The 25,912-nt window shown below is 34.9% G+C and overlaps 1 protein-coding gene across 3 annotated transcripts in view; it reads right to left on the bottom strand.

Annotated features, from left to right (window-relative positions):
- Positions 1-1,164: 1,164 nt before the first annotated feature.
- The window catches only part of dtnba (dystrobrevin, beta a), a 24,770-nt gene continuing 22 nt past the window's right edge, over positions 1,165-25,912 (bottom strand). The window contains exons 1-22 of one of the 3 annotated variants that reach the window (XM_043219401.1): positions 25,738-25,912; positions 18,988-19,030; positions 16,743-16,807; positions 16,569-16,649; positions 15,824-16,037; positions 15,003-15,088; positions 14,508-14,662; positions 12,930-13,035; positions 12,618-12,784; positions 11,891-12,015; positions 10,757-10,828; positions 9,958-10,044; positions 9,453-9,543; positions 9,170-9,243; positions 8,970-9,083; positions 7,558-7,654; positions 7,296-7,316; positions 6,078-6,249; positions 5,810-5,899; positions 5,477-5,527; positions 2,611-2,641; positions 1,165-2,541 (exon numbers count right to left, since the gene is read on the bottom strand). The exon at positions 25,738-25,912 is cut by the window's right edge and continues 22 nt beyond it. In XM_043219401.1, the coding sequence (XP_043075336.1) occupies positions 2,637-2,641; positions 5,477-5,527; positions 5,810-5,899; positions 6,078-6,249; positions 7,296-7,316; positions 7,558-7,654; positions 8,970-9,083; positions 9,170-9,243; positions 9,453-9,543; positions 9,958-10,044; positions 10,757-10,828; positions 11,891-12,015; positions 12,618-12,784; positions 12,930-13,035; positions 14,508-14,662; positions 15,003-15,088; positions 15,824-16,037; positions 16,569-16,649; positions 16,743-16,806 (1,872 nt within the window). In that variant the 5' untranslated portion in view covers position 16,807; positions 18,988-19,030; positions 25,738-25,912 and the 3' untranslated portion in view covers positions 1,165-2,541; positions 2,611-2,636. Of the gene's footprint in view, positions 2,542-2,610; positions 2,642-5,476; positions 5,528-5,809; positions 5,900-6,077; positions 6,250-7,295; positions 7,317-7,557; positions 7,655-8,969; positions 9,084-9,169; positions 9,244-9,452; positions 9,544-9,957; positions 10,045-10,756; positions 10,829-11,890; positions 12,016-12,617; positions 12,785-12,929; positions 13,036-14,507; positions 14,663-15,002; positions 15,089-15,823; positions 16,038-16,564; positions 16,650-16,742; positions 16,808-18,987; positions 19,031-25,737 lie in introns of those variants that run through there. The other 2 variants (XM_043219402.1, XM_043219404.1) reach the window with 2 other exon arrangements.

Genomic DNA, 25,912 nt, shown 5'->3' with positions numbered 1-25,912 from the left:
TATAGTTAGTGCATATGGTTCATTAATATTATTCATTACACAAATGTAGAAATATAAATGTAACATGGACACAAAATGCCAATCATTCAGTCACGTAATACATTTGTATTACCACAGTATCATTTTTTTAGGGGACTTGACCTCTGCAAGGGGCCAAACACAGAATAATATAACTGTAGGAGAGAGAGAGCGAGACAGACAGACAGGGCAGGCGAGACAGGCGAGGAATGGTGTCCTTGAGTGAATCTCTGCAGCGTCTTATTCTGTCACACACAGATTTCCCCCAGAGTACACGTCTGTTCATGCTGCTCTCATTAAAATTCACTCCACGTCACGCCTGCTCACGCTGGCAGAGTGCCGAGACCCTCCGACTGCCCGTCTCTCTCTCTCTCACACACACACACACACACACACACACACACACACACACACAGGTACTCATAGTGAGGAGCTCACAGCTCTCAAATCTCACTTATACTGTGACAACAAAAGAGTAAACTTGCAACTCGCACAAAGAGTAAAGCATGTGGATTTTGACATACTGCCATACAAAATACTATGTACACAGATGTATATGCCATTCCATCATCGGCGATGCACAGAAGTAATATGCAGATTTGGTCGCAACCACTGAGAGCATCGTATTACCCTTAAGGCCTGCATGGGACCTGATGGAAAACCACACATTCAAAGCCAAAACATGGAAATCGGTTTACACAATAGAAAAAAACAAAAGTAGTTTTTTGTGTTTGTCTTAAAATTCAGACTTTTTCTCCTCAGAATTCAAAGACATACACAAAGAATTGTGAGATAACTCAGATTCATTTCGCAGTTCTCAGTCCTTACAATTTTGAATTTGAATCAAATTACATTTGATACATAATACAATACTGACTTCGTATTTCTCACTAGTTTTTAAGTCCAACTTCTAGATTCTCACAATTACCCCTTTTTTTTTTTTTGGAAATGCAATATAAAAAAACAAAATTCAGAAGTTCTCCTCAGAATTGCAAGTTTATATCCACACTCAGAGTTGGTATCTCTCAATTTTTTTTAAATAGAATTGATGGGGGGAGATAAAAATCCTGAATGTTTTTTTTTTTTTTTTTTTAATTCTGTTGTGAAAACAACAGACAGAGACAAGGATAAATTAATACTCCAATCTTTTTTTTTTCCCAAGATATCATTTATTTTGACCACAACAAATCATCACTTGAAATCACATGCATGTAAATCATGGCCTCGTTTCTGCAAAACTTGCATCTTAAAAAAATATGAAAAAGTTATTCGGTAGAAAGAGCGTAACACTGCGGCTACCGGCACCGTAATGATCGCCTCCACCAAACCAGCCAGCTTTCACAGAAGAGCTCTTGATCCGAAGGGCACAGGAAGTGATGTCATTAAGTCCCATGTACTACAGGTAGAATCAATGACGCAGAGATTCAGAAACAAATGAGCTCATGAATAAACAAAGTGTTGTTTTTATCGGAGTAAATAAGATGAAATACTTCAAACAAACTAAATCAACGAGACGTTTTTTTTGGCAGATATTTAAGATTAAATTGAAATGAAGGCATCAATATGATTCACATTCCAGCGTTGCACAAACACACGGCTATAGAGAGGCACACAAATACACACACACACACACACACACACACCTCCAGAAAAACACACAGCAGATCAGACGTGTGTGCGCAAATGTTTGTAAGAAATGTCCATTCACAGGAATTATTGACTACAAACAGTCATTCTAGAAAAAAAAACTAAACAAAATTAACAATGGGTAAAACTCTCCAGTAACAGGAGCACAGTACATCCACCTCTTTAATAAAGTACCTATTTGAAAATCTATAAAACTAAATCAATTTGATCTTAAATATACATAAATGCTGAACTGGACTTGAAAATCTGAACTCAAATATTTGAAATGACCAAAATATTTTCTCAAATGTACACTGAAATGCTGTCCGTCTACAGAAAATAAATAAAAAAAGCGAATCGAAAATAAATTACAGTACTGAACGCGACCTTTTTCTTTACTTTAGCTCCTTTAGAAGGTCATTTATACTGCATTTGCAGCAACTGCGTCCTTGAAATCAACATGACCACACCCACAGCCAACAAACCACGCCCACATACCACAGCCAGCCAATCAACCCATCACGCTCGTCCTTCAATCGGTTGCCACTTTCTTTAGCGTTCCGTTCCATTTCCTCCCCAGCGTTTCGTTCTTGTCCGATATGACACGTCTTTGGGTGAATCCTTTTTTCAAAAGCTTTCAAACTCGAACAAAATCAACTACGAAATTGAAACGAGAATAACTATCCAAACTAGCAGGTCCGCGACACAGACCCTCAAAACTGCATTTTAGTCTCACAAACAAAAGAGTAAAAAAAAAAAAAACATCAAAAACAATAATACATTTTCCTTCTCAAGCAATCCACAGGAAGTCAAATCCCTGACCACTCTCTGATTGGCTGAGTCTGGGTTCAGAGGTCATTTTCTTTGCGGTGATGCGTTTGCAAGGTGATGCCAGACCTGAAATAACGCAAAATACAATTTGAGTATTCAAAACTACCTACAGATGCAATGCAGTGTGATACTCACATGACACTGCTTGCTTCATATTTGGCTTAACCTGAAAAACGAAACAAAAAAATATCATTTTAAAAGTCAACGATTCACTTTAACCCTATAAAGCCTCACATATGAAAGAATAGGCAGAAAAAAACAAGCCAAATTCCGGAAACGATGGGGACGTTTTTTTAAACTAAAGGACTATAACATGAGCCAATATTTTACTCACAATAAAACAGACAACATAAAAAATATGTTTAAACTGAGAAATGAAAAAATATTCATGCACAGAATGAGCTCATTTTACATTTTATGCCTGCTACAGGTCTCAAAACAAAAAGGCTGAAAAAGCAAGAAATATTGAAAAGATTCAGCTGGGAGAGCATCTAGCAATTAATTAAACTAATTGACATCGGGTCTGTAACATGATTACCATTGTAACATGATTAGTTATGTTTAAAAAAAAAATGAAAAATTTAGAATATGGAACTTTTAATGGAGAAACACCTTACAAAAAGTAGAATTAAAATTCTAATAGCTTGTAATGTAAAACAGATCTTAATAACAGTACAGTCTTGCATAAACGCACATATCAGATGTCACTCTCTATCTGACCATAATATTGATCAGTAAGACGGCATTTAAATATGTTGCAATGCAATACAACGTTGATTGACAAATAAACCTTCCTCAAAAGTCTAATAATTGTAATATTTTAACATGATTCTTCTTCTTCTTCTAAAATAAATACAATTTAAAAAATGATGCATGGATAATTATGTAACCACCGATTTCTGATTTTGCTTGGTTATTGCATAAGTTATTCTTATGCATACTTGATGATAAGCAGCAAAGATTTCAAAGAAATCAAAAGCTAAGCTAAGGGTGGATGTATTTGCAATTATATTATAATCATAAAATCATTAAAAAAAAAAAATCAAACTATCAGTCAGGAGACAGAATGCATGTAGCATAGATTGTGTATAACAGCACTTGATCATGTTGTTCATTTAAAGGCCTTTAATTTGCCCATCAACTAAGACTTTATAGGATTACTATCTTGCATGAGACATCTGCCAACATACTGTAAAAGCTGTAATATTCAGACGCACAGAGAGATGTTGTCTAAAAGTCTCTGGTGATCCATTAATTCTTTTATCTGGAATTAGCAAAGCGGCTTCAGCTCAGTACAGCAACTAATTGAGTAGATAATCTATCACCTTGTTTCCTCAACCCTTGTTTAACCTACATATTGTTTTAATTAAATAGGCCCTCTACACTTTTTACACAGTGTAGTACAATTGTGCATATAAAACAGCTGGCATTTCAGTCCCTCGTTATCATATGCATAAATAATGACAAAAATAATCTGCTGACACCAGCTTCATTAACAAACTATTACACATCAAAATACAGCAACTCTCTTTCTTTATGTATATGTGCTTCCAAATTGAAATTGCTGCATATTTTGAGACCAGTAATTACACACACACACACACACACACACACACACATATACATATTTACATATATATATACACATATACATACATATATATATATATATATATATATATATATATATATATATATATATATATATATATATATATATATATATATAGACACACATTCTTTTAATTAATTTTTACTTTTATTCATCAAGGACCAATTGTACGGATCATAAATGAGAGTAAAGACATTAATAATCTTTCAAAATATTTCTATTTCAAATAAATGCTGTTCTGAAAAAGAAATAATAATGTATCGCCGATTGCACAAAAGCATAGAGCAGCCTAATCAATGTTTTCAATATTAATAATAATAAATATTTCCTGAGCAGCAAATCAGCATATTAGAATGATTTCTGGAGGATCGTGTGACACTGAAGGCTGTAATGATGTAACAATGGTGTAATGATGCTGAAAATTCAGTGTTGCATCATGGGAATAAATTCCACTTTAAAATGTATTTCAACAGAAAATAGTAAAATATTATTACAGTTTGAAATAACTGTGTTTTGTGTATCTTTGATAAAAAAAGTTAAGCCTTGGTGAGCATCAGAGACATTTTTAAAAGTGTGTTTATGTGTGTGTGTGTGTGTGTGTGTGTGTGTGTGTGTGTGTGTGAAATAAATAATACTGGAAACGTAGATATTTGCAGAAATATCAAGTTTAAAGTCTCTTAATTTAATTTGAAATGCTCCAATTTTTTTCTGAGACATTTATTCAAAATGAATGCTTGCAAAATATACTAAATCGATGCAAGAGACCATATAAGTACATACAACTATACGCATATATGTAATGATCAATAATCTAATACAAGTCATTAGGGCATTTTATTAGAGGCATGTTTTAAGCGCTGCTCTCCAGAAAATTGTTCCAGCTACAGCATTTTTGAGCAAATGTCTGCTGGGAGCTTAATTTGAGTGATGGTGTCTGAAACTAGCAAAGAAAGGCCATCAGAAGCAGACCAATAAAACATGAGCGGCGGAGCTGTATGGAAAGATGAATGAACACAGTGAAGAAAGAGAAAGAACCAGCGCTATAATGAAGGTGTTTCCCAGTACGGGTTCGGCTCATAAAGGTTCAGTGTGCTGAACCCCTCTGACCCTACAGGAAGTAGTTAAAAAAAAAAAACATCCAGCACCCCTCCACACACTCGTAAACAGCTTCCTCGTTAATACTAACGAGTAATTAAGCACTAACAAGCCCCCTCAGAAAGCACAGACACACGCCAGAAACACACACACCGGCCCCGTTAAACATTATGAGCTTTTGTTGTGTGTAGAGAGGATAAATCTCACAAAATCATTGATGTTCCTGTAACGAGGTCTGCGTGCAGGAGCACAGATGCATTTTGGGTAATGTAGTTCCCATGTGGAGGGTCATACCTCTGTCTTTGCCATTCTGCAGCAGTCTCTCATCCTCTTCTCCTCCATCTTCTACAAAAGACGACAGGAAAGAATATATATTATGTTTGTATATAAAAATATATTAATGTACATAAAGAAATGTATTTACATCTCTATATTTAACAGGCACTAGAATGTCCACAAAAATGTGTGTAAAATGTGCTTACTTTTTAGTTGTTTAGTAGCTAGTTTGTTATTAACAGTCCAAAAGGAGTGTGTGTCTGTTTAAAGTAACAGGTAGCCAGAAAATCTCACACCATTTCTCTGTCACAGCTGTGAGAACAGACTACCCACAATGCATCATGATCGTACCTGAGTTGAGCTCCTTGACCAGTGAAGACATGGTGTTTGTGATGGAGTCTGCTGCCACCAGGAGATCATTTCGCAGGTTTCTGCGAGGTCCTGAAGGAACCAAACACACAGAATGTATAGCTGGTTTATTGAGTAAAAAAATTAAAAAATAAACTGTTACACGAAGTAAGATGCAAGACCTAACATATTTCAAATATTTTTCCATCCACAACAAAATAAAAAAATAACACAACATAATCCATTCAATCCTATATTATGAAGATGTTACCCTGAGCAAATGCTTCCTGAACATCTCCACCCACTCCAGCTAAAGAGTCCTGGGGCCCGTGAGTGGGGGTGTGGCCTCCATGGGTGGGGGTGAGGCCCGATGAGGGAGAGCGAATGGGCATCTGCATAGAACGAGGGGAGGCGTGGCTGGGGGAGGAGCCGGCAGCTTGAGCCTGAAGAGAGAGAATGAAATCTTCATTACAACAAAACTTCACTAAAAGCTACTGTGTACTAGCCTATTTGCTAATACATATCAAAAGTGGATTTTTCAAAAGTATAAGGTCAAAGTAAAGTAATGAAGAGGCTGGGTAAAAAAAATACCGACAACGGCAAAGAAAGGATTGCTGAAACAAAACAACTTCTATTTTGTACTGACAATGTAGGTATATTAAAATATTTGCTGATACTTCTAACACGTAAAAAGATGCAGTAAGTTTTTTGAGAACTTACAGCAGACACTGGAAGTTAAACATAGGGAGGAAAAGAGAGATAAATATGTCTAAATGAAAATAAATGAAAAACAATGGAAAAGAACTTTCCCATAAACAAACAAGACACTTAATTTCTCTCACATGCACAGTAAATCACACACTCAAAACAGTGTATTTTCTCTGTATTCATGTACTAATAGACTGGCTAAAATACCACAAGCACCATTTTTTTTTTTATTAGTTCTTAGACACTTTCATTTGCTTTTGTTATTGTATTAGTTTTTGTTTTTAATGTTTCTATTTAATTGTATATTTATTTCAGTTTTGGTCGTTTTATTACTTCAGCTTTAAATCGTTTTTATTTAATATTTATTTCATCTTTATTTCAGTAAGAAATTTGAATAATTTTAGCTGACAATAATAACCCTGTAGAGCATAAGCCGAGTTTATTTCACATTGATTTGACTGGATGTTGTTATTTTTGTCATGTTTTGTCAATCAAAATGTGTTAAATATAGTAAAATATATTCTACACATCACATCTATCCTCTTTTTTATGATAATTTATTTTTTGCATTAAATGACATTGTGATTATTTAGCAACACAGCAATATGAGTTAAATGTTGTGGAACCTTATTTTACTTAAAATTCAAAAAGAGCTATTCTAAAAATATTCTATGTTATTCTACAGTCTACATATGTATCGATCTACATATTTATTTGTGCAAGTGGCCTTTAAAAATCACACAGTAATTTTTCTGACATGCACAGTCAAACGCACACTTACAGCTTGTCTCTGCTCCTCATCCTGCAGGAACAGGACAGAGATGAAAGAAAAGAACACAGAGAGTGAGAAACAGATGATCAGATTAGATCGAATCTGATCCGAAAAGAGAAGTAGTGAAAAGTGGGAAACTAGATCAAGTGTGTGAGAAAAGGCAGCAGCTCTGATGATAAACACTAAAGAGAGTGACGCCTCCTAGTGGCTGGAATATCACAGTGCACTAGAAAGCCTGAGTAGTTTGTTTTAGTTGTGTCTTGTCTCTTACCTTCAGTAGTTTCATGAGTCCTTCCAGCTGCACCATGAGCTCTCTCCTGCTCTCCTGAAGAGATGACATCCTCTGCTCCAGCTCATCCTTCCTCTGTCTAAAACACACACAAACAAGCACACACCTCAGACCTCTCATACGTTTATTAGGGTTTCATGAGGTTTATTAGACCCGAAATCAAAACCATCATTCAGATTTAAACTACAACATGGTTTGGTTGATTTATTTTTATACATAGTGGGAAGCGTTTCTATTGTCCAATTGAGCCAGTTATTGACATATTTGATATATGTCTGACATATATTCAGGGGGAAGGTTTTCATGTGACGCTGCAAAACTGGTGCTGCAGAATTAAACGTTTATGCGATTTTGACAAGTTTGAAAACTGGAACTGGTTTAATTGGAAAATGGGTCAGAGAGAATAATTGCAATAATGGCAGAATAATGGCAATTAAAAAAATGTAATAATAAAACGTTAAACTGTCTAGACAAAAATTAATGAATTAATAAATTTAATCTAAAAAAACAAAAAAAACAAACACATTTTCCTCCAGTGATTTAGATTGAGAATTGTAGGATTTTATGATATTTTCTCAACTGCTATTTGACAATAATTTTGAAATTAAATTTGAAATGTAATATTCTAATCTTGTAAACAGTGTTTTAGTGATAATAATAATGGTAATATATTACAACAAGTTAACACTGGTTAACATTAGTTAAGTAACAGTTACATGCATATAATTTTTTTTTACAGCATTTATCATCTTTTGTTAACGTTGATTAATTAAAAAAAACAATTGTTTGTGTTAATTCTATTTATTTTAATTCTAATTTCTGATATACAAATTTACATTCGAAAAATAGTTGCTAAGTAAACATTTCTCATTTTTATTTAGTTTTAACTTGATGTTACTACATCAAGTAGTAATTCAAATGAGTTGAAACTACACAGACATATAAAGCAACAATGCAACAAAAATAATTTTACTAAACTCTGCTAATAGGCATAATAATCCCAATAAAAACAAAATGAAACAGCTAAAACAAAAATGCATGCAAACACTGAACCTGAAAACATCTGAATGGTACTGCTATCTGATATGTGTTGTGTGTGTGTGTGTGTGTGTGTGTGTGTGTGTGTGTGGGGGGGTCCCGGATAAACCATATGCTGCATAAGCCAAATGTCTTCACAAGGATGGGATGTCTCCTTGTGGAGACATTTCCAGTCTCTTTAAGGGAAAACAGGTTGTAAACCATAATAAACTATGTTTTTTTATAAATGTAAAACTGCAGAAAGATTTCTGTGAGGCCTGTGTTTAGGGGTAGGGGATAAATAAGTATGAAAATCATTAGGTCTTTGGAAAGCCCCAGAAAAATAAAAACCCCCAATGTGTGTGTGTGTGTGGTACCTGAGCTGTCTGAGTTCTGCCAGCAGGGTCGGGTTTTGTTGGACTCTCTCTGGAGTCGGCTGACATGCCTGTTCATGCTCCGCTCGCAAACGCTGGATCTCCTGCAAAATCTCCCTGAAGACACGCACAGCATTGCCATTTACACTGAAACATAAAACCACTGAATGTAAATCATCACGTGCAGCTGTGAGCGCGAGTACCTGTTCTTGTTCTCCAGCTGCAGGATCAGTTCTCTCTGCTGTTTGTTGGTGTCGTAGCTGAAGTCTGAAGGTCTCTGGTGTTCACAAGAGCAGCAGGAATAAAGAAATATGCCTGTGTGCATTTGCGCAGCTGTCCCAAAATGAGAGCTAAACGTTTCTTTGATTATAAACTTAATGTTAAAAATAATTGGTTCAGTAAATCGGTTTGTGTGTCTTTCAATGCTAGAGGCCTTCTTGTATGTCTGTAGTGAGCATAATGTGAAAAGAGCTGTGTGTAACTCACTCCTGTGTGTCCAGGATCTGTGGCCAGACGAGAGGCGTAACGAGCGATGAGTTTGTGCTCTTCATCCGTTCTTGTAGGACTGTCTAATGCACTACAAACACACAGAAAATATTGTCAAAATTAATCGAAAAGAAAACTTTTGTTTGCATAACATATACATATATTTATGTATTATCTATTTTGTATTATATTATATATATATATATATATATATATATATATATATATATATATATATATATATATATATATATATATATATATACATATATAAACACACATATATAATATAAAATATATAAATATATATAACTATATATACATATGCATATATATCTGTTATATATAATAAATATATACAGTACACACACATATATTATGTATAAAAAAAAAAAAAAAAAAAAAAATAAAATTATTTATTTTGGGCACGATTAATCATTAGACAGCACTAATATTACATTTACAAGACCTTAAATAACCTCAGGTGACCCACACACACACTCACCGAGGGCTGCTCTGGAGTTTGTTCACATACGCTGCGATCAGAGCATGTTCCTCATTCATACGCTGAGCTGCAGCTAGAGTCGGCGGTCTGCACATACACATCAATTTCAAGATTGTATCAGAGTACTGTAACACCGCTTAGTGCATCTGAGGATTCAAAATTGAGGCTGTAATTTACAAATTTATCAAAGAAAAATATTTTGTAAAATAATAATTACTTAAAATATATATAAACTTTTATACAAGTTTATATAGATTACATATAATTAAACTAGTTTAAATTGATGTGAGATTAAACTAGTCCTATCAAACTATTAATCACATCCAAAATAATAAGATTTGTTTACAAAGTATGTGTGTGTACTATGTATTTTTATTATGTGCATAAATACACACCCATGCATGCATGCATGTATGTATGTACGTTATGTTATTTTAACTGGAAATAAATGTATACAATCATTTGAGTTAAAATATGTTATTTTGTCAAACTTTAAATAATTATAAAACCATATAACACTTTTTTCAAAATTTTAAAATATTACCCATATTACCCAGCAAAGTTCTAGGTCACAACAGTTTTTGTTTTTTATATTCAACAATAAAACATTTGTTATTTTACAAGAAAACATTTATTTTTCTTCTTGAATTATGTACAACTATTATATACACAATAAGAAATATTTTGAAATCTATGTAATAGAAATTATAAATATATGAGTGTAGGAAAAAACAAATATTTCTGACAAATGAAACACTTGATTCATCTGAAAGGTCAAAGGTGAAGAGCAGGTACTCACCTCTTAGTGGGGCTTTGGCCTGCAGACGGGGGCAGAACTGGTTCATTCATGTTTCCTATTGGACGAGGAGGACTAAAGAAAAACACATGTGTTTATATATAGGTGCTGATTCCACAAATACTACACGTTTTGTTTAAACACAATGAACCTACTCATAAAATATGATATTTTTAAGAAGCACTTGTATGGTGAAATTTTGTATTGTAGCTTAATCACCAGAAAAAACACACCATAAAGAAATAACTTCTTAATCAGGTTACAAATATTTGTTCAAATCATTTGACTGCTTATGTTAATTGGTCTTATTTGTGTTATTTTAACTGCATTAAATTTCATACATACATATTTGCTAAACATATATTAAGTAAAAGAAATTAAAATGCTAATAAATAAATAAAAAAAACAAAAGAACTATGTAATATATAATACCTACCTACATAATATAAAGTTGCATATTTCAGAATATATTAAAGAATATTTATCTATAACTATTTTTAATAGTTTAAAAGGTTTTTTTTTATTATTATCCATGCATAATTTCACGTTTGTTGAAAGACAGGGAATATCTATCATTTTAAAAATTGTCATATTTAATTTGTCTCACTGTAGTAAACTACAAAAAAACTAAAATGTGATTATACATTCACATACACTTTAAACTAAAAGCTTAATTGATGTTAGTAAAAGTTCATGGACACCTGCAGAATTTCTCTCTCTCACACATACATTCAGACAAAAATGCACATTATACTGTTCAACTGACCCAAATACACACACACACACACACAAACCAGTCAGTCATGCAAAACTAAGAGACTGAAGCAACACAGACAGAACAGAGAGACACAGAGCGTGATTCCTGGGAAATAAACAGACAGACCGAGAAAAAGAGACATGAGAATGAAGACAAAATCATAACTGACCTCGCATCTGTAAGCAGATAATAAAAGCAAACTGCTTCTCTGTCTCTCTCTGTCTCTGACGAGTGATCGTGTCTGACCCTCATCAATGTGTCCACAGAGAAAATGTGATCATGTGATGTTGGGAACCAATAGAAACATTCCCAACACTTCCAAAATGGCCACAGACAGAGGGCTCTATGTGTGTGTGTGTGTGTGTGTGAAACTGTCTTACACAATATTGGACAGGTTGAGGGGTTTCTCGGGGTATTCTGGGTAGACGGGATGGGACGGCTCTCTGCTTGGCACACAGCCCAAGGATTTACTGATGGCACGACCCAGCTTCTTGGCTGGAGATTTCTGGAAAAAACACACACATATATAAGGAATCAAAAATGAAAAGCCCCAAAAAACATAAAAAGTTTCCAACTGTATACTTTAAAAAATGTTTCAGATTAAGATTGCATAAAGAAATGCACATTTAGTAAATACATTTATTTTGTTACAAACTATTTTTGCTTCAAAAATAAATTATGTTCTTATTATTTATTAAAAAAAGCAGAATTTTTTGCTGTGATCACAGGTATAAATTACATTATACATTACAAATTTTAAATCATAATAATATTTCATTATATTACTGTTTTTAATGTATCTTTAATCAAATAAATCAGACTTGGTGAGCATTAGAGACTTTTGTCACTAATGTAAATGCATCAAATGTACATGTCAGTTTGCTAAAGAAAGTTTTTATTTTATATATATATATATATAAATGTATATATATATTTATATATATATATATATATATATATATATATATATTTCCGGGTTTTCTATGTTCCTAGATGACATGAAAAAATATTTCATCACTGTTTTTAGTGCTAAATTATATGTGGATGAGAAAAATAAATAAATACGTAAATAATAAGTATGAGATGAGCACTGTAGCTGATCCTCACCCAGGATGAATGCTCCTTCATCTCGTGCTGGTTGTTGTGGTTTCCGCTCGCGAGACCTCGCCAGAAACAGTTCTGACACAGCTGATAGTTAAAACACTGCTGACAGCGGTAACGGAATCCCGTCATGCTTTCTGAGCGACAGCACGAGCACGCCACCGGATGACACACTGACGAACAAAGAGAGATTTAGTGAATGCTGGAATAATACAATATTACACTAAAACATTAGCGTTCGTACTGGAGACAAAATTTGAGCTTTATCACGGCATAAAGCAACGCGAATAACTAAGCGTATATTATTCAGTGTGTCACCGTTCTCCACGTTTGCCAGCCGATGCAGCAGAGGAAGCCAGACGAGACACTGAGGAGGAGAATCTGACATCAGAGTATCCAGAAACATGTTCAGCATCACCTTCTTCTGTTAAACACACACACACACACACACAGACCAAATACATCAATGATAGAGCTTTTGCACATATACACACAGAGAATGCTGCAGTGTTAGGTAAGCTACTCTAAAAAAGTTATTACATATTCAATAGCGTAATTAGACTACTGGTTAATACAATACAATAAAGTTCATTAGTTTACATTAGTTAACTAAATTAGTTAACATGAACTAAGATTTAACAATGTTTCTACAGTATTTATTAATCTCGTTTAATGTTAATTTCACCATTAACTAATGCATTATTAAAAATAGCAAGTTGTGCTTGTTAACATCAGTTAATGCACTGTGAACTAACATAAACTAACAATGACTGTATTTTTATTAACTGACATTAACAAAGACTAATAAATACTGTTATATATATATATATATATGTTGATCTTTCTTTGTTCATACATTAACTAATGTTAACAAATCACACCTTATTGTAGTGTTACCAATTACTGTATAAATGACTGTCTCCAAAAAGTATCACTTAATACTTTTTTTTTAAATCCTATATAAACCTCAACAGGTTAATGATATAACATGAAACATTATTTTAATTCTTTCAAATAAATAATAGATAAATACATCAATTATTATAGTCACTCTTTAGATTAGAGTCCACACTATTACCTAACTATTAACTATGAGTTTTCTCTCAATATACTCCTAATTACTGCTTATTAATACTACGTAAAGTAGCTTTTAAGTTTAAGAATTGGGTAGGGTTAAGGATTTAAAATAAGGTCTTGCAGAATAAGACAATCATTTGTGGGGTTTTTAAGTAATAATAAACAGCCAATATCCCAGTAATATTCATGTTGAAATTAAACTAGTTAATAGTGAGAATTGGACCCTAAAGTGTCACCAAATATTCTTATTAACTCAACACTATTGTGTTGTGTATAATGTTGTACAATTTATACACAGCATTAAAGTTAAATTACGTAAGGAGTAACTGTAATTAAACTACAGGAAAATAAAAGCAATCCCTTACTTTACTTTTTCAAGGTAAAAGTAATCAAATTACAATAATTAATTACTTGGCAACATTCCAGTGGTGGGTGTAACTAATTACTACATGGTTGCTAAAGTATTCTGGACATTAAGGCTTGCGTTTAATGCATTTCAAATTTTTATAATACATAAAAATTAACAATTCTACAAACAATTAGTCCTGAAGTTCAGGTAAACGCAATGTACAGAATATTCAATAAATAACTGTGTTATGATATCTTTATTATGACCAAAATAATTGAGAACCCTGACCAGGTTAAAACTTTCCATTTGATTGATTTATTCAGACGCGTGATTACTTTACTTCATTATTACTTCTGTAGCACAGTTGATCGGTTACACAGTCTAACACTCAACGTTCAGATCACTAACAGTCAGGTTTATGCAAACACCTCTGGCTACACAGAGAAAAGAAACACGTGTGGAAGTGTTACTTGTTGAGGAAAGCAGGATCTGGCGAAGTGATCCATGTAGCCAAACGATGGCCCCTCAAATACGCCGGTGGGCAGCTTCAGCACCTCCCGCAGGAAGTGGTCAAACTTGGATACCACCATCGCCCCGTGGGTATCAGATATCTGAGAGAAAATATCTAACACACACACACACACAAAATGCCTTTTTTTTTGGATGCACTGTTGTCTTTTTAGAGCAGAATTTTCATTTGTCTTATATTTGAATAATTCTGTATAATGGATTCTATTATTTTCACTACTCCGACGGGCAAAGACGTTTAGGTCCCTTGACCTTCATCACATGCACACGAATGCAAAATCAACGCAAATAAACACAGCATAGCCAATCCTCACATTAAACATTATATGATTTAACCAAACATCAACATGTTTGGAGATCATCTCATTCTTAATACACCTAGAAAACAAGCGGTGAATAAATAAAGGTGACTTGATGAAGTCGATGCATGAACTTACAGCGAAGTTTATCGACCAGTTTCCCTCCACACAGCATAGAGAGCATCACTTTCACAGAAAACACTGTCAGCCTTCCCTGAGCATCACTGCAAAACATACACAGCCACACCGTCAAACCAAGATACATTTCTTATTATTATCAATGTTAAAAATAGTTGAGCTGCTTCATATTTGTGAAATTTGCTTTTTTCTTCTTCAGAACAATAAATATAAAGTTCACAATAACATTTATTTTGAAAATCTTCTGTAACATTATAAATATTTTTTTTTCACTTTGGATGAGTTTAGTGCTGTCAAGCAATTAATCACATACAAAAATTTTTGTAAGTTTTCATTTGCATAATATATGCATGTTCCGTGTGCATTTATTAAATGTATATAAATACACAAATATACATTTAGTAAATATTTACATGTCTATGTTTATATTGATATTTATATTATAAATAAATATATTTAAAATATAAACATAACACTTTTCTGAAATATAAGTCTAGAATCTGAGGGTGCAAAAAAAATCCTTTGTTGTCCAAATTACGTTCTTGGCAATGCATATTACTAATAAAAAATTAGGTTTTCATATATTTACAGTAAGAAATTTACAAAACCCCCTATACAATGTATTTTTGGCTATTGCTATAAATATAGCCCAGCAACGTAGGACTAGTTTTGTGGTCCAGGGTTAAATATTATGTTTTATTTTGGATGTGATTAATTGCACTTAATTTTTTCGAGATCTGAAATTACATCTGAAATCACCCCAAACTTTCCCGAACACAGCATGAGACCAGAACTAAACACACACACACACACACACTCACCTGTCGTGCGCCGCCACCATGAAGTTGAGCAGCAGGCTGGTGTTGTGCTGGACGTTGATCTGGTGTGTGGTGGGCAGCCGTTTGTTTAGCTGCTGGTAGATGCAGGTGAGGATGGTCTCCAGCCGAGTCATGCTGATCTCAGTGCAGACGTCCAGCGTGTTCAGACCGTTGTCACGAAACGCCTCGATCATGTTCCACACGTCCACCAGATGCACTGAGAGAAAACACATGTAATATAGGGAACTGTGTCAGAGAAAAACTTACCATGTCAGTCTAAATATGATTTAAAAAAACACACATCATGGAAAAACTTGGAAATTGTGACATGTAATTTGTAACCCTTTAAATGTGCATTACCTTTTAAAAAGTTAAGAGTATTTTTTAAAAGCATGCTCAAAAAGGCTGCATTTATTTGATAAAAAAAAAAAAAAATAGTAAACTACTATGTAAAAGACCTCATTTCTATTGTAATGTATTTCAAAATGCTGTTTAAGAAACGTTTCTGATTATTAGCAAAGTTAAACAGACAAAAAACGTTTTGGAAACAATGATTTGATGAATATAGAGATAAAAAGAACAGTATTTGTTTGAAAATGTTTTGTAAAATAAAAAATGTCGCTACCGTCACATCAATCAATTAAATGTGTCACTGATAAATAAAAGTGCTAAAAAATTTTTTACACATTCAAACCAGTTTGAGCTGATTCTTGAGTTGATTTTGAGTTGATTTTGAGTTGCTACTCACGGTTGCATTTCTTCTGAATGAATCTGAGCTTGCAGGCGGTGCGGTACGTGGACAGCCGGATGTCATCATATTTCTCCCTATCTGTAGAACCAAAGTCACACATTTAGATTCCAATACACCAGTTTACGAACACGTGCAAAAGGGGTCAAAGGTCATGTGGTTGGTGGCACTCACTCATGTCTGTGAAGATCTGCTTCCTGTCGGCCATGACATTCCCCTTCCGTCTCTCCTCTATCATCCTAGAGACACACAGAGAGAAATTAAACATAGTACGGTGATTATTTAATTAAGCATCATCTTTCTGCTTCACTGTTTCACAAACATAGAACTGTCACTGCCACAATTTCCTGTATTAAAAAAAAAAAATTAACATGCATTATGACAATAAAATGTGATGAAAATTACCCTTTAATAAAAAATACAGATCTGTATTTTTTTTTATAATGTGTAACAATGTGGGTTTTTTTTAAATGTGCATTTGATGGATGTTATTGTAACTATAAGGAAAGAAAGAAAGAAAGACATTAATTTTAAATAATGGGTAAATGTTTTTAAACCACATATATGTGATGCTAATAAAAAGCGATGATTATCTTTTTGTATAGTAAATAATATTATCTAATAAATAAATTAATTAATTATTTTTATGTGTAATAGTTTGGGGATTTTAAACCATACCGATAGTGATGAAATATGATAATGGCATTTTTTGTGTTGTTACTAAATTAAATAAGAACTAGAAAAATTATTTTCCAATAAAATTTTTATTAAAGCCAATTTTCTTAATAATTATTCTTATGCTACAAAAAAAATTAATAATAAGTTTGAACAAATGCAAATAAATAGTAAAATAACTGAAAGTATTTCATTAATGTAGTTCTCAGATTTTTACATCTATTTACATTAAATCGATATTATTTTATATTTAATTGTAAAAATATTATGCAGGGGAAGTTCAAATATGCTAGTCAATATGCTAGATTTAATAAAAGATTCAATAAAAGTCAATATGCTAGATTTCAAGCCCCTTAACGATTAGGAAATAATTAAATATAGTTACCTAGAACACCCTAGCAACCCAGATGTGCCAAAAACCAGTTAACGGTGACTTTTTATGACACTCACTGACAGCTGACACTCAACTGAAACAGTTAGATCTTAATAAAGAACAGAACCGAATCTCTCTCTGCTTACTGCAAAGCACTGAAGCATGTGTACACACATTCCTGCAGGGATTTGAGGGTCTCCGGTGAGACTTACCCATAATCCCCTGGGACACAGAGGCACAAACACTCACAATAGCTACGTTTAAAACAACTCCACTAAAACTGGCATCCAAACACTCGGGAAGAAGTCATTCTGTTACTCACTCGCTGTCTTATTCAACTCAATGGCATCTTCGTTTTGTCCTCATTGCCTTAAAATGCTTTAATTTGAATTTAATGAGATTCCAATTTAATGAGTTGTGAGCACAAGCTCACAACTGAGTGAGGATAATTTCTCAAATGCGCAGCACCTCACTGCTAAAACATTCCAGTGTCCTGAACTCACATTAACACTCATCACACAGACACGTTAAAAGTCACCAACACACTCGGCCGAGGACTGGAGAGTTTTACTTACTTTACTCAGTAAGGATGTCAGCACAACTGACTCATTAGTCACAATATTAAGAAATGTTTCTTGTTTCTTCAAGATCGTGCGACACTGAAGACTGGAGTAATGATGCTGGAAATTCAGCTTTGCATCACGGGAATACGTTACATTTTAAAAATATATTACAATAGAACATGGTTATTTTAAATCGCCAAAAAAAAATAAAAAATAACAATATTACTGTTTTTACTGTATTTTGATCGAATAAATCCAGCCTTGGTGACTTCTGTCATAAAAATGAAACATTTTTGGACTGCAAAGTACATAAAAAATAACACACGGTCACCATTACAAGTATAACAGGAATAAATTACTTTTTAAAAATGGCATTATAAATTGCTAAAATATTTAACAGTTTTACAGTATTTTCTGATTGAATAAATGCAGCCTCAGTGAACAGATTAGACTGCATTCAAAGACATATTTTACAATAAGGTTCACTGGTTATATTACATTAGTCAGCACGAACTAAGAATAATACTTCTACAGCATTTACTATCATGTTTGTTAATATTAGTTAATGTACTGTGAGCTAACATGAACACAATGAACAACAGAATTAACATTAACAAAGGAATAAATGCTGTAATAAATGTGCTGTTCATTGTTTGTTAATGTTAGTTAGTACAGTATGTAACAAATGACCATAAAATCTCACAAACTCCACACATTTGAACAACAGCGCAGCCAACAAAATGTTGAAATGCAACTGAAATATGAAACTCAGAAGTATAAAGAAGAGGAAACACTTGTCACTGGTTACCTGATCTTGGCTGTAAGTCAGTCAGGTGAGAGCATCAAGAGGCCTGAAAACAGGAAGAAAATAAGACGATGAGTTCACTTGAGTCCGGTCTCGCACACTTGAGTCACAATCACACATTCATCCAGCACATCTCTGATTCCCACACTGCTCGTTCATCCTGCTTTCACACGTCAGTCTGTCAATCACATCTGCTCCTGACGCCACTAAATTCATTCACTTACATGCACTGATAAATGCAGAATCACTTCATTCAAAAACCATTTAGTTTCTCTTTCAGTAAATGCGTATTAAAGTATATCAATTATCAAGGGACTCCATATTCAGACACCTTCAGTCATTTTCCATTTCATTTGCACATCATATTTTTGGAAGTATTATGATGCTTTCATTTCTGGAAGAAATTTGTTTTTAAAAAATGTTTGTAGTCAAGTAATGATTTTTTGCCTCAAAAAAAGTTACATTTAAATAAAAATACAAATTTAAATATTGCTATGACTTTTACATTACACAAATTTAATTTTGATATCATATTTTAATATTTAAAATATTACAGAGAGCAAATTCATTAATCTGGGAGGGGAAGAAAGGTCAAAATTGGGAAATCCTAACAAATAAAATGTTTCCAATGGCCAATGATACTATAGTTAGGCTTACTGGCTTAAACTCACGATTTAGGCATTTAAATTATATATGCTATTTAGATGCATTTGAATTTTCATTTCTGAGTAAACAACCCTTTAAATATCCAAAAAAAACTATTTTTTGGACATTTTCAATGATTTAAGTATACTTTCAGTATACATTTCTGATATGAATAGGGAAATGGTGTGTACACGCACACACACACACCATTTACTGAAAGTATACTTATATATATATATTGTGACGAGTCGGCTGCCCCTCCTCTTTATTGTCACCATCACCCCGTCCTTTATTCGCCGCCCTTCACCAGGCTCCCGACGGGAGTGGGTGTGTTCGAGAGGAGGGGCGTGGTATTGTTCAGGTCTGGCGGCGTGTGACGTGGCACACCTGAAGTGAGTTAGCCTCGTTACCGTCGCCGTTAAGTACCGAACGCGCCTCTCCTCGGGAGACCGGTCTCTTCCCCCGTGCATGCACGCTGGTGTCCTCGTGGGTCCAGGAAGGGTGCGTGATGGCCCTCACCCCGCCGTCCGAGAAGTGCGTCGTGGGACCCCCGCAGTCCAGGCCGTGACCACAAGGCTCATCCCACTCTGCCGCCCGGAGCAAAGAAGCGACGGAGACGCCGCGGAAGAAGCCGCCGCCCCTCGCGCCCCGGACCAGAAAAAGGTGGAGCGCGTGCGACCGCCGGACTCCGCCCCTTACCTGGAACACGGCCTAAACCTGCACGTTACCCGGAGCACGACGAGGACACCAGATCCCCCTTTTATTTGGACACTTTTCCCCTGGACACTTTATTTTGTATTATTTTGATTTTGTTAATAAAAAGCCTCTCCGAGGCCTGACGCCACGCCCACTGTGTCTGTCGCTGGCTCCTCCCGTCACAATATATATATATATATATATACACACACAAAGTAACTTTGGAATCCATCTGATGCATTCAGTAGGAATCAAACTGGTGTTGCCATGCATATGATGCAGGAATGAGCTGGTTCTGTTTCTATTATAAGACAAATGACTAAACTGACAATCAAGGCATGAATCCACAAACAGCACGCAGTTCTCAAGAGGGATGGGCTGAAGTGAAGAAACCCAACACAATGACAGCTGATGCACCAACCCATTTCTCTAAAGCTTCATTTCTGCTGCTGAAGTTCACAATTAACTCTGCACAACCACAAACACAAACAACCTCAAAGTGGAAGTAGAGGAGGAGTCACACAGACAGTACTATTCCTGTCAGCCGCCCAAACACATGACCTTTCACTCACACACCATAAGTGGAAAACAATTATGTAAAGGCACCTTATGAGGCGCGTGCGTGTGTGTGTGTGTGGTCAGGCAGATTTTAGCCTGTGCTGATGCAGTTCATTCTCGAACCTCCATTCATACTTGCATTCAGTTCAGAACCAAACCCAGAGCAGAGCTGCTCATTTACTTCAGACATTACGGCCCCTCTGAGACCAAACCAGAACAGAATGCTGCTGGACTAATGCTGTCAGATATTAATATTACAGCCAGTTATTAATAACACTGCCAGATATTATTGGTTCACTGCCGTGAGCAGTTATGAAACAAGGGCTATAGTCCAGAGCTTAAAATTGTTTTTTACTTGACATGCCAACATTTTTAATAGTGCCGACACACACACTTTTATTATATATATCCGAAAAATATGTTACAAAAAAAGCTGATTTTGATTTTAACTAATATAATACATAAATATATTCTACATAATATTTTAAGGATAATTTTAATATATTCTAAATATAATTATGTTTGCAATATTTATAATGTAATTTATTTAAATTTTTTATAAATGATTATACAAATAAAATACATATTACTGCTCATGGACACACACAAAATAAAAATTATAAAAATCATATACATACATTTAGTAATTAAATATATAAATGTTTGAATTATATACACATTTTAACGATTAATAATTATGCAAACAATTAGACATTTGTAAAAATTTGTATAAGCAATAATCGTATAATATTTCACACACTTTTGTTTTATGTATATGAATTACAATTTTTTTTTTTTACAATGGCTTATATCGTTTACAACTGCAATAATAACAGGACTAGCAAGTGTGCAAATGTTGCAAAACATTACTGATTTGTTCATAATGATCTTAACTGATGGTTGCAAGACCTTCACAAGAAGTTTTGCGATTTCACCAAAACCTCGTCTAGTAGCTAGATAACATTACACTGGTGACAAACTGGCTTTAGATGACTGTAGTCATGTTGAAGTATCACAGCACACTAAACAGTTTAAGCAATAAAAACGCCTCTGCATAACCAATAAAGAACAGGATTGGAAACCTGATTGAAACAGGTTTCCACCTGTCAGAGGCATCACATAGAAAATGATTAATTCATCAGCTGATCAACTCTCTACAGTAGCAGAGCTGTAGGACTGTGTGTTATGGAAACATTTACCACAGTAACATTTGCTGTGACGACCACAACTGACAGCTCCGTCCGCCTGTTTACACAGAACGTGTGCTTAAATACCGCGTGCATATATAGCTTCTAATAACTGTCTTAATTAATCATCCGAAGATATTGCTTTTGAGTTGGAGGAGTGCGTGTTCTTTTCTTCCTCCGCCAGCTCATATCAGTTTCTCTGATGTGACGCGGAGAGAATGATTGAATATCTTCTCTAGGGAGATCGACAAAAGCCCTCGGACAGTTCCCGCAGACAGCAGCCCTCATCTGCCTTTCAGACGCTCCTGTGTTCTCCGTCAGCGTCTCTCTCTCATGAGGCTCAATGTCTTTGAGCGCAAAAATAAGATCAAACTCAAACGTCACATCCATTGAGAGAGACGTGAAGGAGCACAGGAGTGATTGTGTGTGTGTGTGTGTGTGTGTGTGTGTGTGTGTGTGTGTCCGCGTTTGTGTTTCACAGGAATGCCATCAGCTCTATTTGCATTTCATACAGAGACAAATAAAGCCAAAAGCCCTGGAAGTAAAACACACTGAAACGCAGGGTAACTAATGAAAGCTGTCAAGAACACATCCGGCTCTATTACACCACAAAATGATAAGAATAAGAAGCTCATTTAGTTTTTTCCCCTCATTATTTCTGGTGCTATCCATGGGGAAAAAAAAAAATTAAGAAAATATATTTTATAAACAGTCGTGACCAGTAAAAAATAAAAAAATACAGAGGCACCCTCTGTAAATATGAACAAAGTCGGCATTAAAAATTAATCTGCATTGTTAATCCTTTCAATTTTTTTTCATTGGATAATAAGATTTAAAATATCATTATGAAATAAATGTTTTTCTCTAATACATATTGGCCACAATTAATGGCACCCTTTATTCAATACTTTTTAAAACCTCCATTTGTCTTTTTAACAGCTCTAGATTTTCTCCAGTATTAACGCTCTTTTCTTAAAGCCACTTCATCTATCTTTCGCTGCATATCAGAAATGTATTATTTGTTTTTTCTCATTGTGATGGATGATTAAGAGAATTTGGGCTTTGTTTTCCTTCCTATTTATATTTCTGTCAAACAGGAAGCCAAGGCTGGATAATTTCGTGTTCAAAATTGTGAATATGAACGTGAATGGGAATACACTTCAGAGATATTTTACTCCTAAGAATTTCTTGGGGTGCCAATAACTGTGCCCCGTGTGTATTTGAGAAAGACATTCATTTCATAATGATATCCCCCGCCCCCTATTTCCAATTCTTATTATCCAGTCAGATTTAATTAATTTTTGTTTTTTTAAATAAAAGATAAAAAAAAACAACAATGCAGATTCACTTCACAGCATTCTTTGTTCATATTAATCAAGGGGGCTGATATTTCCGGCAATAACTGTACATACATCTATCTAAAATGTGCATTATTTTCACTATAAAGCCATATTTCTATATTTTTCTACATTATTTTATTCCATTATGGCTGACTCAAAAGTAAAATCTAGAGAAAACTTTACCGTTTTAAAACTATGCTTGAATAAAAAAAAAAAAAACAAAATGCCAGCAACATTATCATGAAAATAAATGGCATAAAGGTTTTTTTCTGATGAGGTGCATCTGGATTAAACCTCCACTGATCTAACCTAGTAATATTTCCGAAATGTGTTAAAGATCTAACCACCCTCTTTTTTTAAAGAAAATATTATCATCGTTTACTGACCCTTGTGTTGTTATAAAACTATTTTTTTTCCTTCTGTTGAACGCAAAAGAAGATATTTTAAAGCAAACTGTATTTTTTATGTAGCAAAGCAGAGCTGTAGGTGACCACTGACTTGCATAGCACGGGTTGAAAGCAGGGAAGTAAATAACAACTAGTAACTGGTTGGTTAGCAACATTCTTCAAAATATCTTCTTCTTCATTTAACTACTGGCCTCAGATTCATAATATAGCGTTTCTGTGGTATATCATTGTCAGGTAAACACCCCCTCCATAATAAAAAAAAATATCATTCATTTTTGGCAGAACTGTCCCTTTAAAGGTTTGAGATGTTCTGGAGACTATACAATGATGTCACAATCAACATATGAACACACACCTTTTAGGGTCTGCCAGTTCGTATGATTATTTTATGACGTCCTAATTCTGGAAAAGGCCATCAGTCTGTCTGAATGCCACTGTAAATGTGGGTATGCGTGTGTGTGTGTGTGTGTGTGTGTGTGTGTGTGTAGCAGGTAGGCAGAATATACAGTGAGGGGGACAAACATTCCAAAGATTCCAGATCTCAAACCTCTGTCAACCTCTGTGTGTATGTGTGTGTGTGTGTGTGTGTGTGTGTGTGTGTGTGTGTGTGTGTGTGTGTGTGTGTGTGTGTGTGTGTGTGTGTGAGCTTACACTCAGGTCACTCGAATAAATGGATTTCAAACACTTTGTTTTAAGAAGCCACAGTGCAGAGAGCAACAGGGGCCCCATTTACTCGCACACACACACACACACACACACACACACACACACACACACACACATTCTGGCATGAAGATACTCTCTGGGTTATTTTTGCCTTGGTGATGACTTCAACTCTTTGTGGTGTGGTATGAACATGTGCAAATATGATACGAAACTCACAGATAATCACATCGGTTCGGACTTACGGTGTCCTATACCGAAGAAAAACACTGTCTGTTCTCATAATCTTCATTTATAATTTGATAACATGCTCCGTCTTGGATCATACCTCACTAGAGCAGCCCCTCAAAAATAGCACCATGGTATTTAGGACACAATTATGGTACACACCATAATACTGTTTCTGTAAGTGCTTTTAAAGAAGCACAGGCTATAAAACACATTAATAAAGTGGCTTAATTACTTAACCAGGACTCAAAGTTCAATGTCAGATCAAGCAAAACAGTTTCATTTACCTCATTTTTACAAAAAAGGACCACGGCCATACCATGTTACTAAACGAGATACACATCAGTAGTACAGAAGCACCATGTTTGTGAACACGGCATATTTTTGGAAACACACCGAAATAGCTCCGTGTAAATAAATACCATGGTACATGAATTTCAGTGCCGTGGTATAAGGTTTTGTACGTGGTACTTTTTCAAAAACACGATAACGCTGTGGTATTTTCGTCAAAGCGTTTTAACGTCGCGCTTGAGTTTCTCTTTCTGACTTCCTGCGGAAACACAACAAAACACACATGTGCTAGCTGAAAAAAAATTTCCCTAAACGCACTCGACGAGCAGAAACCTCACACGAACCTCTGATGTTCAGCAAGAAGTCTCAAGAGTTTCAAGATGTTTCGCGTTTGTTTTTTCCGCGGAACGGAAACGCTTTCAGGCGACTCGTTCGCCCAGACGTTAACGCTAAAACCGACACGCGCACGTTATATGGGAACTAACGAGGATCGAGGCTTAATTTCTGTAAGTTAGAGGAATAAAGAGATGAAAGCGAGCAGCCATGTTGTCAAACATTAACTCCATCTTCGCCTCGTTCACCGTTCAGAGTTTCGTTCCTGCGCGCGCGAGCACGTTTTACGGTTTATAGTGTTAGATTATCATCTAAAGCGTTGTGTTGTCGTGTGTGGTTCGGTGTTTTGGTTTGTAGTTGAGTGTTTAAATGGAGGTTTAGTGAAGAGCAGAAGTTCGGACTCACCGGAGTTTCCGCCGCTCGGATCCGTTAAAACCTCTCCAGCATCAGACTCATCTCAGCCTCTGACTTCTCGTTATATTCTCATTGTATCCGATGATTCAGTGCCGTTGAGTCACGATTCATTCACGAGATCTCCGGTGTAACGACAGACCGACTCTGCGTGTGATCGCCATACTGG

The sequence above is a fragment of the Puntigrus tetrazona genome, chromosome 20 (assembly GCF_018831695.1).
Source record: "Puntigrus tetrazona isolate hp1 chromosome 20, ASM1883169v1, whole genome shotgun sequence".
Taxonomy (NCBI): Eukaryota; Metazoa; Chordata; class Actinopteri; order Cypriniformes; family Cyprinidae; genus Puntigrus; species Puntigrus tetrazona.
The sequence above is the reverse complement of the archived record's forward strand: the minus strand, read 5'-3'. Positions and strand labels throughout refer to the sequence as shown.